Here is a 21,493-nt window from a genome sequence, read left to right as displayed (position 1 = left end):
AGCATTGCACCAACATTTACCCCTTGCTTTTGCTCCTTCTCGGACCCCACCACCTGCAGGTACACAAAGCATCGTATCTTGCATTTCCTTATGCTCCTTTTTGGGGTCTTCAGAATGCTTCATATTTATTGATTCGCAGCTGTACAGAATGCCCATGCAGAAGTCTGGCCCAGACAGGAGCCGACTTTGGTTACTCACAAATGGCTACAGTAACAATTCTGTAATGATCTGAGTATCAAAGAGAGCCTAACTTTGGCAGATACAAAGTTAAACCATTTAAATCTCAACTGCATGATAAAATAGCCCTTCATTGAACAAGTGGGTTTATTCCCTCATACGAAGAGAACTAACAGCTTCTACAGCATCTTGCTTCAAAAAGACGGCCCATTCAGATCAGATGAAGAGTCTGAGCTCCGCCCCGATGAACCCCAAATACTTCTTCCCTCTGTTAGTCTGCACGCCTGACCAATTTCCCTCTGACCCTGACCAAAGCCTTCTGAAGTTTGTTACATCTCTTCTTGAGAAGGAGGCGTGCATCTAAACTTGTTTCAGGGGCTTACCTGGAAGATAAACACATTGGCCAGGTATTCTATGACCCTTTTTTCCTCGACCGACAATGGGTTTCTGAAGCAAAGTGATAGGAACAACCAGGAGTGATGACAGGTGACAAGGAAATCAATCTGGGGCTCAAAGTAAAGCAGGGAGCCCTCATGCTATCTCTGGTTCCAGACGCTTACCAAAAGTGCCAAGACAGGAGGCAGGAAAGCAGGTCGTACATCACGGGGTCCTAATTTCGTGCCCAAACCTAACTTGCCACTTGACAATTCCCAATTGCAAACTGACTCTCACAGGCTTCCAACACAGGTGAGTACAATCCTTGAATGGTAGACAAGGGAGTCTTAGTAAATACTGTAAATCGAGGATCTTTCTATTGGTAGGTTTAAAAAAAGAAGAAGAAAGAGGGTTATCAAGGTACTCCAGATAAAGGGGCAAAAATCAACCCAACCAAGCTGCCTTCTGTGCTCAATGAAATTACTCTGATAAGTGGCTCATTCCTGGTAGCTTTGTTCTTGGTACCTGCTCTGGGTTTAGGGCTGACCCAGGTCTTTCGAATGGCTGCAAATGCAGACCGACCTTAGGACGACAAAGAGGAATCAGTGAATAAAAGAAGTGGAAAGGGGGGGAAAGACCGCAGGGAGCAAATCTAACCCAGAAGGAAAATCGTAATTTAATAAGGATGACACTGGCAAGGAAGTGAAAAGTTATTTAAGAGAACAACCAGCCGCGACATGGGGAGCTGATTCAGATCACAGCCTAAACGAGTGGACTTGAAGGAGGCATTTCAGGGACAATTAGGAACGTTTTATAAACAGGCACCGTTCAGGTTATATGGAGCGATTATTGTTGATTTTGCTCAGCATGGTATATTTACATTACAGTTACGGAAGAAAGTATCCTCGTTTTTCAGAGATGTCCATGGGAGTATTCAGATAGAAAATGTCATGGTACCTGGGTTTCCTTTAAAATAGTCCAGCAGAGAGAAAAAATGAAAAGCACACATGGAAAAAAAAAAAAAAGCACACATTACGGGTAGATGGGTTCGTTTACAATTGCCTCCACCTGTTTATGTGTGCTTATATGTTTCTTAATAACGTGCTTTTTAAAAGACACCAGGGAGGGTCGGGGGCCGGGGGGCATCTGGGTGGCTCAGTCAGTCAAGCGTCTGACTTTGGCTCAAGTCATGATCTCACAGTTCGTTGGTTGGAGCCCGGCGTTGGGTTCTGTGCTGACAGCTCAGAGCCTGGAGCCTGCTTTGGATTCTGCGTCTCCCTCTCTCTCTGACCCTCCCTCCCCTCTAAAATAAATAAATAAATAAATAAATAAATAAATAAATAAATAAATAAAAAGACATGATGGAAAAAATTGAAATGAAAGAAAAAAACACTGCCTGTATTAGAAGTTTCTTTTTTATTATCCCTTCATTTTGTTGTATAGCACTATTAACACTGATGTTTTTAAATGTTTTTATTTATTTTTGAGACAGAGAGAGACAGAGCATGAGCAGGGAAGGGGCAGAGAGAGAGGGAGACACAGAATCGGAAGCAGGCTCCAGGCTCTGAGACATCAGCACAGAGCCCGATGTGGGGCTCGAACTCACAGACTGTGAGATCATGACCTGAGCCAAAGTCAGACGCTTGACCGACTGAGCCACTTAGGCGCCCCAACACTGATGTTTTTAAAAAGCTGCCACAAAGAAGATAAATCTGAGGGAAGAGGCTCAAGAATTCAGTTATTTAAAAAAGTAATTTTCTAGTAATTTGCAAAGAGAGAGGCCATTGCTTATTGCCTAATGCATCTGACTATGTATTAGATATAGTCATTGGAGAATATATCAAAGAGAAAAAAAGGTATACACACTGACGAGGAACAAAAAGGTGTAAGTGACAGGAAATTAAGCCAAAACAATAAATCCCAAATGGTGGAAACTATCTTTAAAGATTCAAACAGCCCTGTGTTTGAGGGCTGTTTCCCTTACACAGTGCGCACAAGTTCATTGACCGCTTGGAGTTCAGCTTTCTTATTTGTAAAAGGGAATAACTGAGGCATCTTCCTTGCAGGGAGCTGTTGTTGCAGGACTAACTGAAAGAACCCACGGTGTGCCCAGCACAAGGCTCCTTGACTGTTGCCCATTCTTACATTCACAGGCTGAACAGCCTAAAGAAAGGATGTGAAGATACAGAGGGTGTGTGGGAAGACGAAGGCAGGCCGGCTTCTCACAGAAGTAACTAATTAGCCAACAACCACTGACCTGCCTGAGCCCGGGCAGGAGCGTGAGGTCAGCCAATGCTTCTGTCGCATCCTGGAACCCTCTAGCTGTCCCAGAATTGTTTACCTAAAGCCCCCCTCGGAGGTCTGCCTTTAGCTCTGTCTCTCACTCCATTTGGGCCCAACTCTCAGGGCAGCTAATCTAATCAGCTAATCTATGCTAAATTATTAATGGGATCCCAGAGGTTAATGAGTAACAAGGATACTCTCCAACGGAGGCAAGCTGCAGACCAAGGCCTCAGCGAGTCATTAGAGTCTCGGTGGGAATTCCGGGCATCAGGCAGCCCTCCTCCAATCCTATCAAATTATAGGCAAGCATGTTAAAAATCCTGCCAGCAAAAGTAATCCATATCCGAATGCAAACGAATCAACAAAGGACAGAGCAAAAAACCCTCCAAGTACACCAGCACAAAATGGTTGTAGGCATTGGTGTGTTTTCAAGTTTTGTGTCCTTGGGCGAGCCCACTGGATGCACTTCTCTGTGTCCCCATCGTGCCATGTGCACCACGGAAGTCGAGGTAAGGATTAAATTACACAATCCACGTAAAGCACTTGGAACAGTGCCTGCCACACAATACATGCTCAACAAATGTCAGCCGTTGTTGATATCATTTGGACTTGTATATTCAATGGAGTTAGGCCCACAGTGCAGCACGCTGGAATTAGATCGGGGTTCAAATGTCAGGCCCACTTCCCACTAGCTGTGTGACTTTGCACAAGTGGTTCGGCCTCTCTGAGCTGTAATTTTCTCAAATGTAAAATAAAGATGATAATACCTACCCTATAGGGTTGATGAACAGATTTCAAGTGTTAACATATGGAATGTGGGTAGCACACATAAAGCCCTAACAAAGGATGTCTTGAATCATCATCTTGTATTTTCCAGCGTTTTTGACTGCACCCTTGGGAGTCAAACCAATAGGTGAACAGACATTCTAGTGGACAGAGTCTCCAGTGCCTCATGGAGACTAAGCCATGGTAATCCCTGGGTATGTCCAACAGGCACAAGGCAGTTTAGCTGGGTTGAGATGGAGCCTCAGCTTTGATCGGTCCCGATGTCCCAAGGAAGTACACACAAGGCAGGATTTTCATCTGTCCGGCTACTAAGACTGTCTAATTCAAAAAAAAAAACAAAAAAAAACAAAACAAAAAAAAAAACACTGCATGGGATCATGGCTTGGCTGTTGATATCTGGTGACAAATGCCACAGGGCTACAGAATAATTACATGCCAGTATCCTCATTTCTCTTTTAACTGTATTTTCTGATTATAAAATTACTATAGAATTATGTCAGAAATATAGGCATTTAAAATAAAAAGACAAATGTTGCCTATGTTCCTGTCAACCACAAACAATCCCTTTTTAATATTTCGGCACATACCGGGGGCACCTGGGTGGCTCAGTCAGTTAAGCATCCCACTTCGGCTCAGGTCCTGATCTCATGGTGAGTTCGAGCCCCGCGTTGGGCTCTGTGCTGACAGCTCAGAGCCTGGAGCCAGCTTCGGATTCTGTGTCTCCCTCTCTCTCTGTCTCTTCCCCACTCACACACTGTCTCTCTCTCCCTCTCTCTCTCTCTCTCAAAGATAAGTAAACATTAAAAAAAATTTCTGGGGGCGCCTGGGTGGCGCAGTCGGTTAAGCGTCCGACTTCAGCCAGGTCACGATCTCGCGGTCTGTGAGTTCGAGCCCCGCGTCAGGCTCTGGGCCGATGGCTCGGAGCCTGGAGCCTGTTTCCGATTCTGTGTCTCCCTCTCTCTCTGCCCCTCCCGCGTTCATGCTCTGTCTCTCTCTGTCCCAAAAATAAATAAAAAAAAAAAACGTTGAAAAAAAAAAAAAATTAAAAAAAAAAAAAAATTTCTGTGCATACTGCTTCAGATTTTTCTCAATACACACATATACCACCACACTGTTGCCGTTTTAAAAAAATGAGATCATACCATACCCACTAACTTATCATCTGCTTGTTCACTATATGTATATATGTATATATACACATATACATATATACATATATATACATACATATATATACCTATACACATACATATATATGTGTGTGTGTGTGTGTGTGTATTTGTTAACATAAATCTGTATGCTTATTTTTGATGGCTGCATAGGAATCCATGAAATGTATACCTCATGAATATTTGATCTATCCTCCGACTGAGAGGCACTTAGGGTTTTCCATCCTGCTACTACAATAAACAACACCATACTAAGTATTCTCCCATAAGCATCCATACACAATTGTCCAATTGTTTCCTTAGAAGTGGCATCGATGGGTCAACGAGTATATAATTCTTAAATTCCTTAAATAAAACAAAACAAAAGCAGGCTTGCCGAGATGGGAGGGCGAGAGAGGTATTCTAATAACGGAAAAACACTGTCGTTTAGGCCCAGGCAAACAAAACAGCCTTGTGTCGGCCTTTTCCCCTGCCTTTCTCTCTCTCTCATCTACCAGGAAGCACGTCTGTCTCACTGATAAGAGCATCTAAATCCTCTTGTGCAAAATTCAGAGTCAAACGCAGAGTGTCCGTGAGACAGAATTTGGGGTTTCATCTGGAAAAGCCACGTGAAGGATCAGCAGGAAGCGGCTTGTAAAAGGCAATAAGCTCCTGAATGGCTCCCCTGAGCTTGCCACTTGGTCCCCCTGGTGTGTGGGGGCACACAGGCCGTCAGCTCGATGAACCCTACTGAGGACCCGCTGCGTAGGGGACCCTGAAATGACAAGGGCGTGCCACAGGAGGCAGAAGATGCCCACAGCCCATGCGGAAGCCTGAGCAACTTACAAACAGGATGACAATCACAGATAAATCCAGACACGCTCAACTGGCCCAAACGTATACATACAGACATAACCAATGATGCCAAAACAGAGACATTCTCGCGAGGGCAGCCACCAGGCCGAGAGGAACTTGCAAGAGATGAGTTTTTACAATGCTGCATTAGGTACAGAAAAAAAAAAAAATGAGAGAAAGGGCTCTCGGCCCCACCACTTGCTGGCAGGGTGACCTTGGGCAAGTCCCATAAGCCCTTTATGACCTGGTTACCAAGAAGCTCTAAGCTTAATCACGGGAACCCGATTAGCTCTGGGTTTTGGTATTTTGAGTTTTCCTTTCCTTGCTGTGTTGTTTCAATTTCTATTTTCATGATTCTTCTTTCTAGCCCACCATTCAGTGATTGCCTACCATCTGCTAAACACTGTCCTGGGAGCTTTCATTATTTCATACTCATTTAGTCCTAACTACACCCTTGAAAGGTATGTGTTATTCTTACTTTATGCTCTAAATATGCTGGAGGTCACACGGCTGACTGGAATAAAGATGGTTCCTGGTTTTACCCTCATGGCACAGAGGGGTTAGTAAATACGTTGAGGCTGAATGCACACATGAATGAATAAATTAAGTTGTTGACTCCCATCTGAACCCATGAAATTTTCACTACATAAGACTCCCTTCTGCACGTGTCTTTTTAACATAATTTATCTCAGAATCTGTTCCTTGAATATCAGATATACATCAAGAATCAGACATGAACAGGACTCACAATCCATCTGTAGGGAGCAGTGTGACAGTCACAGTGCCTGGCCCTGGGCAGACTCCCAGCAGCCAGCAACTAAAGGGTTAAGGCCCAGCTCAGCAGGGGACTTCCAGGAGCCTGCTCCAAGGCTAGGGCTGTCTTAAATTCTGAGGGGCTGGTGTTGAATGTATAGAGTATCACTCCTAGAAATAAGTAACTTAACATCCCAGGACTACAGTTTACTCATCTGTACAGAATATTTGTTTGTTGGCCTAGAGCTAACAATTTAAATTTTCCTCCAGAAAATCTTCTGTCATCCTAAGAGAAGAACTAGAAAGCAGTGATGAAGAACACCAAGGGTGCCTGGGGGGCTCAGTTGGTTGAGCATCCGACTTCAGCTCAGGTCAGGAGCTCAAGGTTCATGAGCTTGAGCCCCATGTTGGGCTCTCTGCTGTCACAGACCTGCTTCAGATCCTGTCTCTGTCTTTCTCTCTGCCCCTCCCTGGCTTGCACGCACCTCTCCCCCACCGGCATGAGCGCTCTCTCTCTCCCCTTCTCAAAAGTAGACACTAAAGTGGGTCACCATGAAAACAAAACAGAACAAAAGAACCCCAAGTCCAAAAGCAAGTGGCAAGCAAGGGATAGTGGTTATTGCCTTAAATCCCACGTTAGCACGAACTCTCACATTTATCTGAACTTCTGGGTCCCGTAGAGCACTCTGTAAATCCCAGGTTTCTTGCTCCTTCTCACCAGCCCGAGACAGAGGTTGGTTTTATTGTTGTTGCTGTTTTTTAAAGAATCTGCGTTTGTTTGAGGTTCCCAGGATACTTCTAAAGTTTACTCTGGGCTACCAACCACTGCTCTGGGGAGAAATCCCTACAGGTGAATGGATTGACAGTGGTAGAGGATATTTTCTGCTCCGACCAGAGAGGCTTCTCCCACCCCCCACCTACTTTCACTCCCTGTGCACAGGCTACCTGGTTTTGAAGGTTTCCAAGACCTGCCACTCTGTTCCTCTAATGGCTGCTGATGAATTGTGCCATATTCCGAAGTTCTCTCCAACTGTTCTGAGCCTCATGCATCTGTATTCAAACAAGGGTTGCAGAAGCAGCTGGAAGAGAGAAACCAGAATGGCAGCAACCAGTCCAGCAGCCACATTTGGAAGAGCCGATCAAACTGCTGGGCTCCTGATTCATCAGGAGTGAAGGAAAGGCAGCCATATTGGTCCCTGGCAAGGACAAACCAGAAGGAACACTAAGTTGGCACCAGTGATTTGGATGGTGGCACACAGAGGCCGCCAAACCCATAATGACTAGAACGCAAGTAACTCCTGTGAAAACTTGAGGCATCTTCTCTTGTCCTCCATCTGCACCTTTCGAGAGTCCCCTGTTCTTTCTGTTTTCAACAGGACTTGACAATGACTCGTCCTCTAGCCCAGGAAACCAAATGTCCGTTGACTCAGGTAATTAACTTTTAAAAAACGAACTCTGAGGGTTTTCTGAGTGAGAGCGTCAAGTAAGATTTCTCTCTTTCTGTCACAGCCAACGCGCGCACGCACGCACACACACACACACACGTGCACAGGCAAAATGGGTCACGGGATAAGACAGACATGGGCTGTCATGATGAAGTAGCTGTGAGACCTGACCCAAGTTGCTTCGTCTCTGCTCCTCTGCCAGGTACGATGGGGGTAAGAATGGCACCCGCCCCACAGGGTTGTGGTAAGGATTCAGGGAAGTCATGAAGGGAAAGGGCTTTGCACAATGCCAGTGCAGAATAGGACCTTCAGAGCCGGAAGGCTTTTGTTTGTTGGTTTTGTTTTGTTTTAAATCTTGGTTTGCTGCCACTTTAGGGCAGAAGAATGTCACCAGGTGCCACTGTTCAATAAACTGATCAATGAACATACCAGTTCGGTATCTTTTGAACATATATTAGTAAGATAAAAGGGGAGGAATCACATCTTTCCTCTCTATCACATGCTATATATAGGTTTGTACACATATATAAGATGAACACTTGCTAATTCTGATATGGGAAGTCAAGAAGCAAAGGACACTGTTCTTACGAGCGGGGTCCAAACAATGGGACGACGTCTTGCCGCTAAAGTTTTGAGACAGAGAGGGACAGAGCATGAACAGGGGAGGGTTGGAGAGACGGAAACACAGAATCTGAAACAGGCTCCAGGCTGTGAGTGGTTAGCACAGAGCCCGACGCAGGGCTCGAACTCACAGACCGTGAGATCATGACCTGAGCCGAAGTCGGACGCTTAACCGACTGAGCCACCCAGGCGCCCCTGAAGGACGATCTTTAGTGATAAGCTGAGAAGGTGACCAGGCTTCAAAGAGGGTGAAGAGTTGCCTCATGGCTAGAGACTGAGCAACACACACAAGCATAAGTTTTTCAAGGTGCCCAGAATGACACATGTCTGACAATGGCCAGGCACATTAGCGCAAAGCCTCAAGGAAACTGTCCAGCATGGGCAGGAGTCTAGGGGTGGGCGGATACGCATTTGACACAAACCCAGAAATGCCATCTACACTTCCATTTGCTTATTTCCCAAAGTCACAGAGCAACGGCGAAAACCAAAGTTGATGGGAAAAATTCCTATAAACACACAGAGGTTTTTCGGAGTTCCATTTGTGAGACTTTTTCACTTTTCATAACCCTACATGGTTAACAAAAAAAAACAAATCCCTCATGAACAGAAAACACCAGAACACCCGGGGAACACGAGCGATGGCTGATTGAGGATATGGCCCCAAGAGCCTGAAGACGTTACTAATGCTTGATCCTAAAAATCAGCAACTTCAACGAGAGGCAGCTTTGCCCACAGAGAGCTTGAAGCTAGTTGAGCTTGTACCCGAACTTGGTGAGTTCCCAGCTGTGCTACCTTGGACAACTTACTAAACCTCGTTTCAGCTTCCACACCTGTGCCATGGGGCTATACGTACCTCGCTTGAAGACTGAATCCAAGACAACGTACGTGGTAGCACTTCGCAGCCTGTCAAAGAGCTACGTGTTTGTAGTGTGGCCACTAACCCATCTCGCAGAGCTGGGATCTCTGCTTAAGCGAGAAGGAAATACCTGAGGTGTCACACGCCTGCCTTCCTGTTGAGGGCTCTCCGTGCAGGATGCTGTGCCTATAGATAATGTGGGGTTTGTTTTGTTCCTCTTCGTCTTCTTGTTCATCAATGGACAGCAGTGGTTCAATAAAATAATCCCCATCATGGGACCGGAATGTGCCCAGCTGCAAATGAAGAGAGGGGAGAGGTTGATTTAATATAACTCAACCACAAGGAGGGAAAAAAAAGGAACATTGTCAAGTAGACAAGGTGCCGTTTCACCCAATCCCTTCCCCATGAGGGCTGCTCGAATGGAACTTGCTGCCGACATATTTGGAGAAGCAGTTTATTTTCAATCCGCCAGGCCAGGTCCGTACCTTCTTCATTTGACAACTGCTCTCCAAATCTGTTTCTAAGAAATCCTTCCCTGGTGCTCAAATTCTCATCACACTCACTTTTAAAGGAAAGAGAGCATTCTTCTTTGTGTTAAGATAGCCCGGAAACTTAGGGAAAAGTGTGAGCTTCCCAGGGAAAAGCTGACCTGTGGAGGCCTTATCATTAATTCAAATTCAGAGAGCATATACTGATCACAGGCACTCCACGTGGTGCTGCCTGTGACATTGGCACATGAGTGTCTCTGCACCCCCTCCCTGTGCAATAGGGAGTGAAATGGTGCAAGGCCTGGAGTCAGGATGCCTTAGGTTCCCAACCCTGCCACTCACCCATCCACCCTGGGCAAGTTCCTTAATCGCTCTGAGTTTCAGCTTCCTTGTTCATCCATTGGTGATAAAAATACATACTGTAAAGACTTACTGTGCAGAATAAATGGGAAAATGCATGGAAAGTGCTTAGCAAAAGGACCCTTTGTAAGGAACTGTAACACCTTAGGGGCTTTTTGTGTTGCTGTGTTAGCCTCTAACCGCCAGGACAGAATGTGTGTGGGGCACCTGGGTGGCTCAGTCCCTTGAGCATCTGACTCTTGGTTTTAGCTCAGGTCATGATCTCTCAGTTCAGGAATTCGAGCCTTGAGTGGGGTTCTGTGCTAACAGCTCAGAGTCTCCAGCCGGCTTCGGATTCTGTGTCTCCCTCTCTCTCTCTCCCTGTTCCCCACTCATTCTTTCTCTCTTTCTCTCTCTCTCTCAAAAAAATAAATAAACATTAAAAATATATATAAACAACTCTTGTGTTCTCTGAGCACACAGCAGGAAGCTTACTATAACACATGAAACCTACCAGAGACAGGTCATAAAGACTAGGAAAGAACTTGGGAGCTCATGTGATCTGACACCTTTGATTAGAAAAGAGGAAATGAAGACCCAGAGGGAGGAAGTGACTTGTCTAAAGTCCCACTTCAGTGATACAGAAGCAGCTGAATCGTGCTTCAGGTTGAATCTTAACAGTGTCCAATGCTGAATCTAGAACTCAGGAATTTGGAGTTTAGTCCAGTACCTTTTTGGAAAGAACTTTGAGGGGCGTCTGGGTGGCTCAGTCGGTTAAGTGTCCGACTCTTGATTTTGGCTCAGGTCACAGTCTCACATGATCTTGTGAGATTGAGCCCTGCCTCGGACTTTGCGCTGACAGCACGGAGCCTGCTTGGGATTCTCTCTCTCTCTCTCTCTCTCTCTCTCTCTCTCTCTCTCTCTCTCTGTCTCTCTCTACTCCTCACCCACTTGTACCTTGTCTCTCTTAAAATAAATAAACTTTAGTAAAAAAAAAAAAAAAAAAGAATTTTGAAAGTCTTTTTAGGAACAGAGATTCAGTCTCTGGCCCATGGTTAGGAGCATGGGTCAGAAAGATAAGGTGGGAACCCCAACTCTGTCACTTAGTAGGTAGGAGACCTCGGGCAAGCCTCCAACTCTCAAAGCCTCAGTGTCCTTCCTCATCTGTAAAATTGGTTGTTTTCAGAACTGGGCTGTTATGAGGATTTGGATGGGTGAGATGATGCATACAAAAAGTACTTATTACAGTGCAAGACACATAAGAGTCCAATAAATGTCATCCTTACGAGGTCAAATTAATTTTGTTGTCGATTCAGAGAAGAATGTTTGATCAAAGAGTAGTCCTTTCTTGGTTAAAGTGACCATTTATTCAAACATATGTACTAAGTACCTACAATATACAAGGCTCCAACAGGGGAGAGAAAGGCACCGATGTTGTCCCTGCTGCGAAGGAGGAAGGGGATAGATCATGTGTACCAAGAACCACAACACAAGAGAGAGCATACTCAGCATCATAAGAGAGGTACAGATAAGTGTGTGTGCAGGTGAAGAGGGAAAGAGAACAGTGGCTGAAGGACAAGGTTTCCCGGGGAAAAAGCTGTGTAAGTTACTTTAAAAGAAGGGTAGGATCTAAGCATGTGATGCTGGGGGACATGACCGAGTACACCCAGAGACCCAAAGGCAATGAGGTAGGACTGGGGTGGGAGAGAAACTCTGAGAAAATCTGCAAAAGCAGATTGCCCGATACGCAGAATTTGTGGAGGAAAGCCTGAGAGATGAGCCTGGCAGGTAGATGTGCAAGGCATGAGGAGGGATGCCGTAAATGGTCTCAAGTGTCAGATGATGAAGTCAGTAGTTGTTCACTAAGCAATGGGGAGCTATGTAGAGTGAGTGAACAGAGGAGTAATGTGATCTTACACCTAGTCACCCTTAATCTGTTAGCGGTGTTTGGCAGGGATTAGAGAGGGAAGACTGGAGGAGGAGAGACCACATGGAAACATTTCTGAGACAACAGTCCTAAAAGAGCGAGGGGTAGAGAAGTGAAAGAGGTCTAGAATTAGGATAGGGCCTGTTCAGACCAGTGAGAGACACATCTGAGATGGAACTCAGGAAAACTGATAACCGACTGGTAGGGTGTGTGTGTGTGTGTGTGTGTGTGTGTGTGTCTGTGTGTGTGTGTGTGTTCCGGGTTGAGGGGAGGGGGAGTAGATTGGCGTGGTTCATTCTAAAGAGTGAAGGAATTCCCGGGTGGAAATATTTCCACTAGGAACGCCATGATACTTCCGGTGCAGAAACGGTAATGGGAAGTCTTGGGAGGAAAGATAAATTCGAGAAGGGAGACAGAGGGATGAGGTTTTTGGAGCTAGGTTAATCACTGAAACAGCCAGTGCACCTATCCTTAAGACGTGTTCTGGACCTTTCCCTCCCCAGAAAGGCAGATTGCAAATTAAATGCAATATACATGGGTTTGTCACGGTCTATACAATCATTCTAAAGTCCCGGCCGGCCCTCAGTTCCCTAAGAGAGTTACCACTTGCCGTTCTACGTGCGAGATACCACCTAAAATTGGCAACAGAAATTAAGGTCCTGCACAGCAAAGTATTTATACAACTGCTGGGGCCACTCCGCGGGGTGTGGAGGCGGGGAGGGAGGAGGAGTGAAGGTTGTTTACAAATTTTACGTACATACTCAGCACCATTCGTAAAGTTCTGGAATTGGTGTTTACAACCTTCGGATCTAGGGGTGTTCTGATAACCTGGGTTCCAGTGCCTGGTTTATGCCCACCCCAGCCATAACCTTCAGCAGAATGTTAGGATTCCTGCGCTTTGGCCCTAGGTCTTGGGGCGGCGATGACTCACGGCAGCACCCCCTTACCCCCCCGCGCGTCAAACTGCCGTCTCCGCCCACCCCCAAACAATCTCAACAACGAGCCGAGCCGCAGCCCCTGGCGCTTTGCTGGGGGCTGGAGGGGCTCATCGTTGTGCTCGTATCCCAGCAGGCTAAAACCTTCCCAGTCCTACTCTTCAAGCTTGCCTCGTTCCCCCACCGGACCCTTCCGTTGAGCAGTGGAGACAGATGCGACATCCCCAACCGGGGACGCAGGATCCACCAACGACAGCGCTCGGCAGGGGCAGCCAAGTGGCCCGGTAAGTTATCCGTGCTCCCCTTAGAAAAGGTGATGGGGAATGTGGGTCCTCAGGGGAAGAGTAAACGCATCATGGGGGGGGGGGGGGGGGGGAAGCAGTGCGCACAACACCGTGCGCTGGGAGAGCCTGACCCGGGAAAGTTTCTGCGTCACACGCGCGTGTTAGGAACGCACATCGTTTGGGAAAGTCAAGGATCACTTTCGCTGGGGTCAGAACTTTAGAGCATGTCTTCAAATGTGCTGGGGAAGAAAGCGAATGCCTTATCGGACCAACTGGAGAGCAAGTGGGGAGGGGAGGAGAGGTCAAAAGGGGGTCGAGGCACCCTTTCGGAAACCCTGCTAAGTGCGTATTTTGCAGCGCAGGGAGGTGGCCGCCCCGCGCCTTCTCGCTCTCCTGTAGGGGAAACGTGCGTTGTAGGCTCCGTCTCTCGACTCTCTGGAACCCGTATGGGTGGCAGAAAACCCAAAAGAACCTAACTCTCGTCCGGGCAGCCTCTGCGGGCTCTCTCCCACTATTTCTGTTTCTTAGGGGCTGCCCCGCCAGCAGGGTGCAGAGTCGGACTGCGCCACACCCCCACTCCGAGTTTTACCCTAATTCAAAGCGTCCGGGGAAGGCTCCGCCCTCTTCCCCGCCTCCGGAGTCCTTGGCCCACCCTTCCGTTCCTGGGACGGACCTGTTCCCTGTCAATCCTATTCAGCCTCAGGGTTCCTGGCGCGTGAAAAGAGGCCCAGAGAGATCGCGGGGACTCTAGATTACGCACCGCCCTCCACGACACACAGAAGGAACTCCCCATACCCGAGGCTGGGGATCCTCAGCCCACACCCCTGACTCGAGACGCGCCAATAAGGAGTCGGGTCCTGCCTGCGCTCAGCTGCTCCGCTCCTGGGCGGCTGTGTTTGCTACAAGGAAGGGCAGGCAACTTTGGAGTTTGGAAACCGACTTCCAAGCCGCCTGCTAGCGCTGGGCAAGGAGCAGCGGAGCTCGGTTTGGACTCTAGAAAGCTCCAAAACACACGGAACCCCTGGGAGCGGATGCGTGCGCTCCTCTCCAGTGTAAGCGCACGCACTGGGCTAGGCATCCAAACCGCTGGATGCAAACTAGTTTCCAGCGGGTATTTAGAGCCGGACTGGAAACTCGGCGCAGTGAGGGTCTTAGAAGAGAGAGCAGTGAAGTCTTCCAGAAACTTGTGAAGAGGCGGGAGGGGAGGGAGAGGAGCGGGCACCAACTCACCATTCCTGAGCAGAGGCTGATGACCGCCGTGTGCTGGGACTTGGTAGACTTGGTATTGACATGGCCTTTGTAGAAGCAGTGCTTGAGTTCCGCTTCCTCCTCAGAATAAAACTTTGTCTGGTTCTCCCCGGGCGTCCCGAGAAGGGTGACAGTGAACAGTGGAGCGATAAATCCGGAATGGGCGGAGAGATTAAATAGAAATTGCTGGCCGAAGGCAGAGAGGCGGTAATGCTCCTGGTCGGAGGTAGAGGAGGAGGAGGAAGACGAGGCAGAGGCCGGCCAGGGGTCAGAGGCAGCGTTAATGCTCCGGCGCCTCCTTTTGAAGTGCACGTTCGTAGAAACGGGTTCTCCGAGAGCGTTCACTCGGATGGGAGACGCGATTTCGTACTCGCTCAGGGTCTCTAATAATTTCACTGCAGGGAGAAGCAGAGACACATGAAGCAATAATTCAATTTTCCGCAAACCAATTTCCCGCAAGTTTTAGTTTAAACATGAAGGGGGCTTTGTCCCGGGTTATTTTCCAGCAGTTATTATTTTTTTTTTTGCCCATTTGAGCCCACGCCTTCACCCTCAGCCAGTGCACAAATATTTGCTGAGCACCTACTATGTGCCAGGAATAGCCAGGAACTGTGCTCGACGCTGAGGCTACACCATTTGGAATCAGACAATGAACAAGTCAAAATACATAAGATACATTTCGTATTCTGACAAATAATCTGAATAAAATAAAACAAGTCAGTATCTGCTACCCCGTTACTAAGTAACTATAGTTTGGGCCCTGGAGGTGGGGAAGGGGAAAGATCAAACTACCAGCAAAGCGGGGTGGGGGAGACCAAGTCTACTCTACAGTGGCTCTCTCTAGAAATTGGCTGGGAATGACCTAAAGAAGGGAGAGGCGGCAAAGCCGGAGATAATTCTTTCTAGGAAAAAGAGAGAGGCCCTCCGCTGCGGGGTGCCCGCTGTCGGGCGCAGACGCTGGGGAGGTGGCGACTGGGGCGGAGGGGTCGCGATGGCCGGAGTCTCATTACCTTGCCTCGGGTGCAGCCTGTCCTTGCGCACGGCCGCCGCGGCGTCTGTGCTCCCCATCTCGGCCAGGTCCCGCACCAGGAACGTTAGCAGTGTGGCCCAGGATACAAACTGCATGGTGCTTCCCACCCCTCCCCTGTTGCTCCCACCCCCCTCCCTCCTGCCCTCCCTGGCTGCGGCGGCGACGCGAGGCAGCGGCCGCGGTGAGCCCGCGGAGCCTGGCGCCCGCCGCCAACTTTTGACTTTAGGAGTCGCTGAGGTCTCGCCGCAACGCCGCCGCCTGCCGAGAGCTGAGCCGCTCGGGCCGCAGGAGGAGCCGGAGGAGCAGCAAGAGGAGGAGGACTGGGGCTCGACTGCTCGGCCGCATAATGTCCAAGGAGCGGGCAGGAGAAGGCGCGGAACGTGCGCTCCGAGGCGCGCCGGGCGCCCTTTGCTGGCGGGGATAGCGGAGCTGCTTCTTGAATGGGGGGCTGGGGGGGCGGGGGCGGGGGGGCCGCGGGTCCTCCGCCGCTCAAGTACCCCGGGTGCCCGCCTCTAAGAGGAGAGGGGAGGGGAAAGCGCAGCGAGCGGGGACCGCCTCCTTCCAGACGGAGGAGTCCTCTCCTCGGCCGGCCCGTGCGAGTCTCGCGGCCGGCCTCGGGCTGCAGGAGGCGGAGGCGCCGGGAGCTCGCGGCCAGCGGCTGGCGCTCCCCGCCGCCTCGCGGGCATCAGCTTTGCTGAGACTCCCTGCCCCGGGGCCGGAGAGCACAGGAAGTTCTCTCCCTTTCCAGGCGCTCTCGGTTTCTCGACCCCTCTCCTGTCTCTGCTCCATTTCTGCCTTCAGAAGCTCTGTTTTGTCTTCCTCGCCCTTGCCTCTCTGCCGCGCCGGCTCTGTGCCCGGTTCTCCCGCGGTGCCCCAGTTTCCCCTATTTCTCCCTTCCCTTGGCTCCCTTCTGCCTCCGCGTCTTTACAACAGCCGTCTCCCTCTTCTCTCGTCCCCTCCTTGGGAATTTCTGTCCCCCATCTAGCCCATTCTTTGGGTTTCTTACAAGTGAAAGTGGCCGCGAGCAGGAGCGCCCGGCCCTCCTACAGTCTCTCACTAGGGACTAAATGTGGCATCTGAGCTCCACTCTCGGTTTAATCGCCCTAAGTCAAGAGTTTCAGAGATTCTTAAGATTCAGGGGTTCTTAATCTGGCAGTTGAGGGTGTGCTTCAGATCCCCGTCCTTTCGAAAGTTTTGCAAAGCTTTCAAGCCTTTTCCGCGCCCCCCGCCCCCAGTCTCTGCCCCCATCCGGAGAGGGTCCACCGCGTTTTGTAGGTCCCCGGCCCAAAAAAGGTTAAGAATTGCTCTTGGCCGCGAGAGGGGGCGGGGACTTTCGTGCCCAGACTGCCCCTAGGTTTAGAGATACAGGGGAGAGGACAGTAGGGGGTGGAGTGCCCGGGGAGAGTCCTGGACCCGCGCGGGGGACGGGGCACGGGGCAGGGAGTGGGAAGCACCAGTCTGGGGAGGGATTTCTCAATCATTTCTCCTTCACTTTGGCCAAAGACAAGGAGGAGATGCTTACCTTTGCCTTGGGAGGCAAATTTGGAGTTAGACAAGCCAGACCCCAGGGAGGGTGTGTGTGAGCATGTGAGCGCGTGAGGGGACAAGCAGGGTGGGGGGAGAGACAGAGGGAAATGTTTAATCCTGGGTGGTTAGAAGTACGTGTTTCTTCACCAGCCCTCAGGAAGAAGCTAGCTAGAGTGTGCTAATTTCAAGAGAAAGGAAATCGCAATTTCAGTAAAAGATACAATAAATATACATTTGCCCAAGTGTCCCAGAAGTGGAGATTTCTGTTGCTTGCTGGGCTGGCACTCTGGATGGGAAAAACAAAGGCTACCAATACCAGGGACCAAATAGCAAAATGCTACAAGTATCCACTACTCTTGAAATATTAATGCAAATATTTCTCTTGTAGAGGGAAAAATGACTTGGTAAGACTGGAATTTCCTAAAAAAGTTGTTGACCCGAATGGACCAATGGTGCCATTCTCCAACTGTATTACCAGAATTCATAATAAGTATAAACAGTATAAAGATGGGAAAACAGAAACACCTGTAAAATGCTCAGTTTTAAAGGGTGACATTTAGATCTTTTTCTTAAACCTTCAAAATAATTTACTAAAACATAAGTCTCCTAATACACAACCTTTCTTTTCATCATGTAAGAAAATTCCTCGCAATCCCAGTGTCTGGGAGTTGCTGTAAATTTAGCAAGGAATGGAAAAAAAATACCACACAATCAAATTATTAGCTCATTTCAATAGAAAATATTCTAGAACTTTTACTTTAAAATGACGCAAAAATATAGTACTTTTACACATACATAAATGAAAAGAAATGAAACCCATGTTCATAGTCAGTTCACTTAGGGCAAAGAGCCAAGAATATACAGTGGAGAAAGGATGATCTCTTCAATAGTGATACTGGGAAAACTGGACAGCCACACACAAAAGAATGAAGGTGAATCCTTATCCTGCATTATACACAAAAATCAACACAAAGGGATTAAGGGCTTGAGTATTAAGACCTGAAATCATAAAAGTCCTAGAAGAAACAGGGAGTAAGCTCCTTGATGTTGGTCTTGATGATGACTTTTTGGATTTGATACCAAAGGCAAAGGCAAGAAAAGCAAAAATAAACAAGTAAGACTACATCAAACTAAAAAGGTTCTGCAAGCAAAGGACACCATCAATGTGAACAGGCAACCTATGTAATGGGAGAAAATATTTGCAAATCATATATATTTGATATGGGGTTAATATCCAAAAAAATATAAAGAGCTCCTACAACTCAAAAGCAAAAAGAAAAAAACATCAATGAAAAAATGGTCAGAGTATCTGGGGTGCCTGGGTGGCTCAGTCAGTTAAGCATCTGGCTCTTGATTTCTGCTCAGGTCATGATCTCATCATGATCAGGTCATGATCTCAGAAAAGGTTTGTGAGTTCGAGCCCTGAATCAGGCCCTGCACTGACAGCGTGGGGCCTGCTTGGAATTCTCTCTGACTCTCTCTGCCCCTCCCCCACTCACATGCTCTATCTCTCTCTCTCAAAATAAATAAATAAGCGTAAAAAAATGGTTAGAGGATCTAAAAAACACTTTTCCAAAGAGGATACACAGATGGCCAGCAGGTACATGAAAATGTGCTCAACATCACTAATCATCAGGGAAATGCAAATCAAAACCACAATGAGGTATCACCTTACACATGTTAAAATGGCTTTTATTGGGGCGCCTGGGTGGCTCAGTCGGTTGAGCGTCCGACTTCAGCTCAGGTCACGATCTTGCAGTCCGTGAGTTCGAGCCCCGCGTCAGGCTCTGGGCCTGCTTCCGATTCTGTGTCTCCCTCTCTCTCTGCCCCTCCCCCGTTCATGCTCTGTCTCTCTCTGTCTCAAAAATAAATAAATGTTAAAAAAAAAAATTAAAAAAAAAAAGATCATTTTAAAATGGCTTTTATTAAAAAGATAAATAACAAGTTTGGGGAGGATATGGAAAAATGGGAACCTTTGTGCACTGTTACCATGGGAGTGTAAATTGGTGTAGCCATGAAGCACCATAGGAAAGTTTAAAAATTAAAAATTAAAAACAGGGGCTCCTGGGTGGCTCAGTCACTTAAGCCTCTGACTTCAGCTCAGGTCATGATCTCACAGTGTGTGAGTCTGAGGCCTGCATCGGGCTCTCCGCTCTCAGCACAGAGCCTAGTTTGGATCCTCTGTTACCCACTGTATCTGCCCCTCTCCTGCTCTCTCAAAAATAAACATTAAAAAGTAAATAAATAAAAATAGAAGTAGGGATCGAGCAATTCCACTTCTGGGTATTCATCTGAAGGACCTGAAAACACTAACCCGAAAAGTTACCTGCACCCCCATGCTCCCTGCAGTATTACCACTAATGGCCAAGATATGGAAGCAACCTGTGTCCATTGATAGATGAATGCCTAAAGAGGCCGTGGTACATATACAATGGAATACTGTTCAGCCATAAAAAAGAAGGAAAGCTTGTGGCAACGTGAACAGACCTTGAGGGCATTTTGCAAAGTGAGATAAGTCGGACAAAGGAAGACAAATCCCAGACGGTCTCACTTATGGGTGGAATCTAAAAAAAAAAAACCCACAAAACTGAACTCATAGATACAGAGAACAGACTGGTGGTTGCCAGAGGTGGGGGAGGGAGGTGGGCAAAATGGGTAAAGGTGGGCAAAAGATACAAAGCTCCAGTTGTAAGATAAGTAAGTCTTGGGATGTGATGTCGCATGGTGACTACAGTTAGTACTGTATTGTACATTTGAAACTTGCTGAGAGTAGGTGTTAAAGGTCATCGCAAGGGGGAAAAATGTAACTCTGAGTGGGGAGGGATGTTAACTAGGCTTACTGTGTTGATCATTTCATAATATATACATACAATAAAGCATTCTGTTGAATACCTGAAACTAATATATTATTATATGTAAATTATACATCAGTAAGAGGAATAAAGTTTACAAAGGATAAAAGAAAACAATGGCACTTTTCAAAATTTCCTAGTAAACAAATATTCTCCCTTTTAATTTGAACCTTTCTCATAAAGATAAGCTGACAGCGTAGAAATTATTATTTTTTTAAATTTTTTTTTAACGTTTATTTATTTTTGAGACAGAGAGACAGAGCATGAACGGGGGAGGGTCTGAGAGAGAGGGAGACACAGAATCTGAAACAGGTTCCAGGCTCTGAGCTGTCAGCACAGAGCCCGACGCAGGGCTCGAACTCACGGACCGCGAGATCATGACCTGAGCCGAAGTCGGATGCTCAACTGACTGAGCCACCCAGGCACCCCGTGTAGAAATTATTTTATGTACGGATACAAGTCTCCTCTCTGTCTTCTCCCTCCTTACCTTTCTTTCTAGGACTTGATTTTATTTTTTATTTTTAATTTTATTTAAAATTTTTTTTTCAACGTTTTTTATTTATTTTTGGGACAGAGAGAGACAGAGCATGAACGGGGGAGGGGCAGAGAGAGAGGGAGACACAGAATCGGAAACAGGCTCCAGGCTCCGAGCCATCAGCCCAGAGCCTGACGCGGGGCTCGAACTCACGGACCGCGAGATCGTGACCTGGCTGAAGTCGGACGCTTAACCGACTGTGCCACCCAGGCGCCCTTATTTTTAATTTTATTTAATGTTTCTTTATTTTTGAGAGACAGAGAGACAGCATGAGCGGGGGAGAGGCAGAGAGAAGGAGACAGAGAACACGAAGCAGGCTCTAGGCTCTGAGCTGTCAGGACAGAGCCCCACGAGGGGCTCGAACTCACAGACTGTGAGATCATGACCTGAGCTGAAGTCAGACGCTTAACCAGCTGAGCCACCCAGGCACCCCTAGGACTTGATTTTAAAAGATGAACTCTGTTTACTGTTCTTTACAATTGCTCGTGACACAAACAAGAGCTGATAAGGAAGGAAAATACAAAGTATCTCTTGGTGACCTTGTGTGATCAGGAGCCTGGGTTTCTGAATTTCTTATCCTCAGCAAGTCTGCTCAATCTTTCTCAAGTGTATTGTCTTGCCTCTGAATTTATATGTATAAACAAGGCTTAAAAAATTTAGGAAGATGTTTGAAATCTTACCTTAGGACAATGAGCTATTTATCTAAATAATTCAGGTCCAAATCATCATCATCAGTCATCATCATCATCATCATTTATTGAGTACTTATCACGTGCCAGACCACGTACAATTGTACAGTACTTAATTCTTACAACAGCTATATGAGGCTGTAATTTCATTTTACACATAAGGATATTGAGGAGTAAAAGGTTAAATAATTTGACAAAGGACAAAGGTCCCTCAACTAGTGAGAGATAGGATTGAGATTCTGTTCCAGTAATTTAGTCCAAGTTCATAATCACTATCATATATAATGAATGAAGGGTTGATCAAAAGTGTGGCTGGGTTTTTGGGGGTTTGGTTTGGGAG

General features: G+C 47.3%; 2 protein-coding genes across 17 annotated transcripts in view; one reads left to right on the top strand and one right to left on the bottom strand.

Annotated features, from left to right (window-relative positions):
• Positions 1-15,676, bottom strand: part of ADAMTS9 (ADAM metallopeptidase with thrombospondin type 1 motif 9) — a 163,410-nt gene extending 147,734 nt beyond the window's left edge. For all 3 annotated transcript variants that reach the window (XM_058726271.1, XM_058726273.1, XM_058726272.1), the window contains exons 1-3: positions 15,531-15,676; positions 14,503-14,915; positions 9,430-9,592 (exon numbers count right to left, since the gene is read on the bottom strand). In XM_058726271.1, coding sequence (XP_058582254.1) covers positions 9,430-9,592; positions 14,503-14,915; positions 15,531-15,645 — 691 coding nt within the window. In that variant the 5' untranslated portion in view covers positions 15,646-15,676. The remainder of the gene's footprint in view (positions 1-9,429; positions 9,593-14,502; positions 14,916-15,530) is intronic.
• The window catches only part of LOC131509943 (uncharacterized), a 320,351-nt gene continuing 311,591 nt past the window's right edge, over positions 12,734-21,493 (top strand). For 3 of the 14 annotated variants that reach the window (XR_009260805.1, XM_058726278.1, XM_058726276.1), the window contains exon 1: positions 12,747-13,272. Coding sequence is in view for 8 of the 14 variants with exons in the window: in XM_058726278.1 (XP_058582261.1) it covers positions 12,903-13,272 (370 nt within the window). In the remaining 6 variants the exon portion in view is untranslated. Of the gene's footprint in view, positions 13,277-21,493 lie in introns of all 14 variants that reach the window. The other 11 variants (XM_058726274.1, XM_058726279.1, XR_009260810.1 and 8 more) reach the window with 8 other exon arrangements.

The sequence above is a fragment of the Neofelis nebulosa genome, chromosome 4, assembly GCF_028018385.1.
Source record: "Neofelis nebulosa isolate mNeoNeb1 chromosome 4, mNeoNeb1.pri, whole genome shotgun sequence".
Classification (NCBI taxonomy): domain Eukaryota; kingdom Metazoa; phylum Chordata; class Mammalia; order Carnivora; family Felidae; genus Neofelis; species Neofelis nebulosa.
The sequence above is the reverse complement of the archived record's forward strand: the minus strand, read 5'-3'. Positions and strand labels throughout refer to the sequence as shown.